At 40.3% G+C, this 6758-nt stretch overlaps 1 protein-coding gene across 4 annotated transcripts in view; it reads left to right on the plus strand.

Moving 5' to 3' along the window:
- Positions 1–6702, plus strand: part of LOC127440386 (glycogen debranching enzyme-like) — a 39343-nt gene extending 32641 nt beyond the window's left edge. For all 4 annotated transcript variants that reach the window (XM_051696913.1, XM_051696914.1, XM_051696912.1 and 1 more), the window contains one exon: positions 6032–6702. In XM_051696913.1, coding sequence (XP_051552873.1) covers positions 6032–6149 — 118 coding nt within the window. In that variant the 3' untranslated portion in view covers positions 6150–6702. The remainder of the gene's footprint in view (positions 1–6031) is intronic.
- Positions 6703–6758: the final 56 nt, after the last annotated feature.

The following is a 6758-nucleotide window of genomic DNA, read 5'->3' on the forward strand; positions in this document are numbered from 1 at the left end:
ACCTTGAAAGTACCCACCTGCGGTAGATAGAGCTATGTCATTAATCAGTTTAACCAAATGTTTCACTACCATATTATATACCACAGAGCTGCTTCGTATTAATAGCAGTATTATACTCTCATACATTATACATTATAATCTCATGATTGCATCTCATCCATAGTGACCACTTCTAAGTCTAAGTTTAAAATCTTACCCTAAAACTCATTAAAATATCCTATTAGAAATTACTCATTTTAATCTATGTTATCTAATGATTCTGCATTTTTGGTGTGATACCATTGGGAATTTTTTGAAAATCTTACTGAGCCAGTGTGTGCATCTGAAGAAATATCTCAGTCCGAACGGAGTGTCAACCCAAGCTTTTGCGTACCGCTGCTTTTTTTTTTTTTTTTTTTGCAGCCCGAGGTACATGTTTCCCCCTTATAGAGAAACTGTCATTTCTCCCCTGCATTATATGAGTAAACAGCAGCCGAGTGCCAATGCATTGACACTGTCAAATACATAATATATTTAATGATAGTAGAAAGTAGTCGAAAGAATTGTGCTGAGAAAGAGCATGAAGCAACAGTGAGACTATTTCCTGCATTGGGCATTTCCAGCATGAAAGTTCAGCTGAATCAACCAAACGATGTCTGTGATGTCAGGTAAACATGAGGTGACCTGTCATTTTGTTAGAGAAACTCTAAAAGTGTGATGAAGAAACTGACAGTAAATCAACCTGTTCCTAAAGTAAAAAGTGCCTATGCCCACTAGATTGGTGGTTTAAAATTTAGCTTTATTTAGTAAAATGCAGCCTTTCAGAATAAATAGCATTTGTGAAATTTCCTTAAGAATTTCAGTAAATATCAAATTTATTTTGTTTTGTTTTTTTGTACTGGGGCCTATATGTTTCTAGTTACGCCAGTGACCGTTCTAACAGTGTTTCCTGCACTACCACCCCAGAGGCACTGCAACACCGCTACTGCTGTAAATCTAGCCTGATCTCATGAAATTTACGTGAACATGACAACATTTTTGGAATTCAAAATGTACGTGCTGTATAACACGTTTGGCTGCAGGTTGCCAGTGAAATGTCCAGCCAGGGGTGCCAAAAGCGAGTAAAATGGTGTCATATTCAGACCAGGTTTTAAGGTGAATTTTAGATGGATGTTTTTAAAACATACCTCCCTAACCTTAAACTTTTGCCTGATCCTAACCAAAGGATGTTTTAAAATATAAATGAGACATTAAAAAAGACCTTACATTATCAATGCCTAAACCTAACCATTAGTGTTTTAAAAAGTAGAAGCAAAATGAGAAATCACATTATCTGAATCAACCACATCATTTTAATGCCGCTTCTATGACTCTGTAATGTCACATGTCAGCTTGAGTTCATGGCTGGACTTGAACCGTAGTTCCCCGACTCAAAGTCCAACGCCCTATCAGGTAAGCTACCACACAAGCTAATTGTGTTGGAATAAGTGTATAGATGTAGGTGGGTCTGAAATACATACATTAAAATTTATCATTTTTCAAAAGATGTGTTAGAGTAAAAGTGTGTCGATATCATAAAATAGCTGAGTAATAGAGAGAAAAATAAGTATTTATAAAGTCTATAAATTTATAAAATGTATTATCAGCCATTAAAGTCATGATTTGTGTGAAAGTGAATTAAACACACAGTTGTTGTAGCGCCTCTAGTGTTCATTTCACCTGGAAACTGCAGGGAATTGTACCTGGAGACATGTTTAACAAGTTCTTCAAAAATGTATATAGAGTCACGTTTTCACTATGAGACCAGGGGCCTGTTGCACAAACACAGCCATTAACTTAAGACTGCATCTAACAATTAGTTTGACTAGCTAAAGACGCCATAGAAAGCCTGTTTCATGAAACAAGCTCACAGTTGTCTTTAGTAAGACAGTCTAATTTGCATTGCATTGTGGGAAAATTAAGACACTGAACAGCTTTAAAAAAAAAAAAGAAAGGCTGACAGTGGATGCTCAATACAGTTTTCATTCGCTGAAAATATTTGCTTATTAGAGGACTACAGTGCTTCAAAATTAATTCTAATGAACAAATTTAGTGATTTTAACCCAAATAATAAAAAACACATGACATTTTGTTACCATCGTTGAAGTCAAAGTCTTCTTCAAAGTCTCAGCTCAAGCCCCTTTCAGCCCTCAACTGAAGCCCCCACTGACTCAGTTGACAGTTGTTTTCCATGGCAACATGGAATGTAAGCAAAAGTTAGCCTAGGGGTGTGCTGTCTTACATTTTGGTCTTAAATTAGACTGATCTAAGTTTTTATGCAACTGACTGAAAACATAAAGACCAACAATTTAGATGACTAATTAGTAAGACTAGTTGTGGAGAGCGGGGAGGGCCGAGCGGCGACTGTGCGGAGCGAGGCCAGGACGGATACCTGCAACAGATTATCTCGCCCAGCTGTGGATGATTACAGCATTAACGGACAAGAGATAAAGCCGCAATGAGAGCTGCAGTCGGGGAGAGACCCAGAGAGAGCTACAGCGAAGCTGTGTGTGTCTGGGGAGCTGAAAAGTACCCCGTTGATGTGTGTTCGTGCTGCTGAAAAGCAGCGGTTTTGAATGTTTTGTTATACTGAAAAGTGCTGACAATAAAGAGTCTGATATTGGATGTTTGCACGGCTCCCACTTCCTTCAGAGAGTCAAAAAACTTCCTTACACTGGTGCCGAAACCCGGGATTGAACTGAAGAAAGTACGCCTGATGGAGTCCTCGCCATTTGCTGAATTCCTCAAGTCCCTTGCCGGCCTGCACCACTCCCACCAACAGGCCCTGCTTGATCTTCGTCAGGACCAAGATCGCCACTTCCATGAGATCCTCAGAGCTCAAGCAGAGGACCGGCAGGCGATCTTGAGCCTCCTCAGCCAGGAGAAAGCCCCGGTCGCGACCCTGGTCAACAGCAGCCCCATGCCCCCGCCCTCACTCATGAAGATGGGGACGGAAGATGACCCAGAAGCCTTCCTCGACATATTCGAGCAAACCACTGAGATCTGGGGATGGCCGCGTGCTCAGTGGGTGGCCCAGCTCATCCCTTTGTTGTCTGGGGAAGCCCAACTCGCAGCTCAACAATTGCCGATGGCTAGTCTCCTGGTCTACAGCGACTTGAAGAAGACCATCCTGCAGCGGGTTTGCCAGAGTCTAGAACAGCACCGTTGGAAAAAAAACACTTGTCGACTCCCAGACACGCCGCCCACTCGGTCCTCAGCCAGCTGTTCCACCTCCATCCGCGATGCCAGGCGATGGCACTGGTCTCGCTCAGCCGTCCCTTTCGATAGCCTGCTGACGAACCCGTTTTCTCTCACCAGATTGTGTGTCCTTAGCACCACGTTTTTGAGCCAGCAGCGAGGACTCCAGGACAGCGTGATCTTCCTCCAATTTTATCCCGGGTTTCGACACCAGTGTAAGGAAGCTCTTTGACTCTCTGAAGGAAGCGGGAGCCAAGCAAACATCCAACATCAGACTCTTTATTATCAGCACTTTTCAGTGTAACAAAACATTCAACACCGCTGCTTTTCAGCAGCACGAACACACATCAACGGGGTGCTTTTCAGCTCCCTAGACACACACAGCTTCGTTGTAGCTCTCTCTCTCTCTGGGTCTCTCCCCGACTGTAGCTCTCATCGTGGCTTTATCTCTCGCCCGTTAACACTGTAATCACCCACAGCTGGGCGAGATAATCCGTTGCAGGTGTCCATCCAGGCCTCGCTCCGCACATTCGCTGCTCGGCCCACCCCGCTCTCCACACTAGTCTAAAACAGTTTTATGCATCCAGCCCCAGGTTGCGTAAATCAGCAGTGCGAATCATACAGCACGACTTGTGTACTGTAGTCAGATTCTTCACTCAAAAAAATGAAATGTTGGGAGCCTGGGTAGCTCAGTGAGTATTGACGCTGACTGCCACCCCTGGAGTTGCAAGTTCGAATCAAGGGTGTGCTGAGTGACTCCAGCCAGGTCTCCTAAGCAACCAAATTGGCCCAGTTGCTAGGGAGGGTAGAGTCACATGGGGTAACCTCCTCATGGTCACAAGTAGTGGTTTTCGCTCTCAATGTGGCATGTGGTAAGTTGTGCGTGGATTGCGGAGGACAGCATGAGCCTCCACATTCTGGGAGTCTCCGCGGTGTCATGCACAGCAAGCCACGTGATAAGATGCGCGGATTGACAGTCTCAGAAGTGGAGGCAACTGAGACTTGTCCTCTGCCACCTGGATTGAGGTGAGTAACCGCGCCACCACGAGGACCTACTAAATAGTTGGAATTGGGCATTCCAAATTGGGGATATCGATCCTCACATAAAAATATTGATTCTGAATGTATTTATTTTTAACAAGTGATCTTATTATTTAGATTACATGAATATTAATGCATCTCATAAGCTTCGAAGTGGAAAAAAATAATTATATTAGCGAATTTATGCATATGACTGGAACTATTTTTTCTTCCAGAAATGCTAAAATACACTAGCAGTCAGACAGCACTCACCCTTTCAGTCATAGCGCTCGTTCAAAGAGAGAGCAGTAATCCTGAGGTAATGACAGAAAAACAGCATCTGGAGTTATTCACACTAAGTAATGACAAACCTAGACATGACATGTATTATAATGGGCTTGTGTGACAATTTTTACAGGTTTATTTAAATTCAGAGTTGTTAAAACATTGATAATGATATGTAATCCTCGTTAATAAATGATACCCTTATGAAAACATACCATGGATTTACTGTAGTAATATTGTATTAACCACGACTGTAGTAACCATGTTTTTTCTTTCTTTTTGGCAGTAACCAAGGTTTTGATACAATTAACCATAGTTTTACTACAGCATTAACTACAGCATTAACTTGGTTAACATATGGTAACCATATCATAATATCTATAGTTAATTTTAAGGTTTTATATGTGGCTTACACTAACACATTTTTAAAGGGTAAACAAAGCAGCTTTATAATTTTCTGTTTAGGCCCATAAATATAAAAAACATTTTTAAGTAATAATAAAGTTACTAATTTTATCCAAAAAATTCATACAAATTCAATTCAATAGAGGTATTGGTATCGATATCGGCGATATTGGCATAAAAGTACTTGGTATCGGATTGAAAAGAAAATAAGTGGTATCGCCCATCCCTTCTGTGCTAATTAGTTGAATCAAGTTAAAACATCTACTTTCACCCAAAATTATTGAACTTTATCATAAAATCAAGATTCTCACTCTCAACCAAAGAAAAAATTATGATTTTTATTATTTATTCAATTATTTATGCCTTAAGTTTAATTTTATGTAGTCTTGACCTACACGCTAAACAATGAGGTTCCTAAAATTACCATGTATCCCTCTATGTTTTGATTGCATAGTAAGCAAACTCAAGCTGAAGCCTTTCCTCAACTTCAAACTCCACTCATCACTGTAATGGTAACCCCCAAAACTCAGACAACTTTTTTAAATCGCAACATAACAAAACATTAAACAATAACACTATCCTGAATATTATTTTTGAATAAAAACACATAAGTCCCTATCAAGTCCTATGCAAAGCATGCTGGGAACTAGAAATGATTTGCAAATGGCAAATTTATTGCCACCTGTCGAGCAGTGTGCAGTATTACAGAAGCAACATAACTGTTTCATTCACCCAACTGAAGATAGCTGTGTAAATACAACAACTAACTTTTCCAATTTTTCTCAACACAATCGTTTCACTTTTAATGTACATACATAACTGCATTATTTAGTTTCAACTAAATTTACATGCTTTGGGCCAACAACAGCCCCGTTTCATTATTATTTTTTTATTTTTTGAGTGTTGAATCAGAATGACTCTTACAGTATGAGCTGTTTCTATTAAATCTACACTGCAAAGCAAACAGCACAACCTCCCGAAAGAATGACTCTTATCATTCGGTTCTTTTTAGTGAATCAAAGTTCCTTATAGTTCCCATCTCCACTGCAGTAACATGTCATTAGCATCTGGAATATCGAAGATCTTTCATGTTTTTTTTTCTCAGGTCACCCTGGAAGGGTCTGCCAGAGCTTACTAATGAGAATGGCCAGTATTGCCCCTTCAGCTGTGAAACTCAGGCCTGGTCCATTGCCACTGTGCTTGAGGTTCTTCATGATCTGTGAGCAGAGACTCTCCCTCGTCTTCCACATTTGTCACTGTGTGATCTTGTTTGTGTGCTCCTTACCGAAACAGCTTGGAGGGCGCGTTACCGCCTAGAGCTAACAGAGGAAGATTACTCTTTGTCCAGTGTAGAGTACAAGATATATCAGCACAGCATCCTGTGCTTCTAGTATTTTTAAGACATCTCCTTGTTCCCGATGTCCCCTTGCCTTTGTATTATTCAAAGCTAGAGCACTGTAGCAGATTCTGTCGACTACTAGATACTGTGAGGTTGCCCTTAAGGTAACTAAATTGAGGTGCGTAGTCATAATGCTGTGTAAGACTCTTATCCCATGTTTAAGATGTGTAGTATAAATTATGCATCATCAGTGTTAATGTAATGGCTTTGTCCTAATGCTTTGCACACAACTGCACCTTTCACACTGTTGTACGGTTAGGATGCACCTTTTGATGTTTGAAACTCACAAAGTTATTTTTGTTTGCATGTAAGATACCTGAATAGTTAGGAAAACTGATAATAGGAATAAATGTGAAATAAAAAGTGTTTAAAAATGATTGGTTTCACTTTTGTTAAAACGTAGTTTTTTTTTATTAATTAAGAAAGCGTGCAT

The sequence above is a fragment of the Myxocyprinus asiaticus genome, chromosome 5 (assembly GCF_019703515.2).
Source record: "Myxocyprinus asiaticus isolate MX2 ecotype Aquarium Trade chromosome 5, UBuf_Myxa_2, whole genome shotgun sequence".
NCBI classification, from domain to species: domain Eukaryota; kingdom Metazoa; phylum Chordata; class Actinopteri; order Cypriniformes; family Catostomidae; genus Myxocyprinus; species Myxocyprinus asiaticus.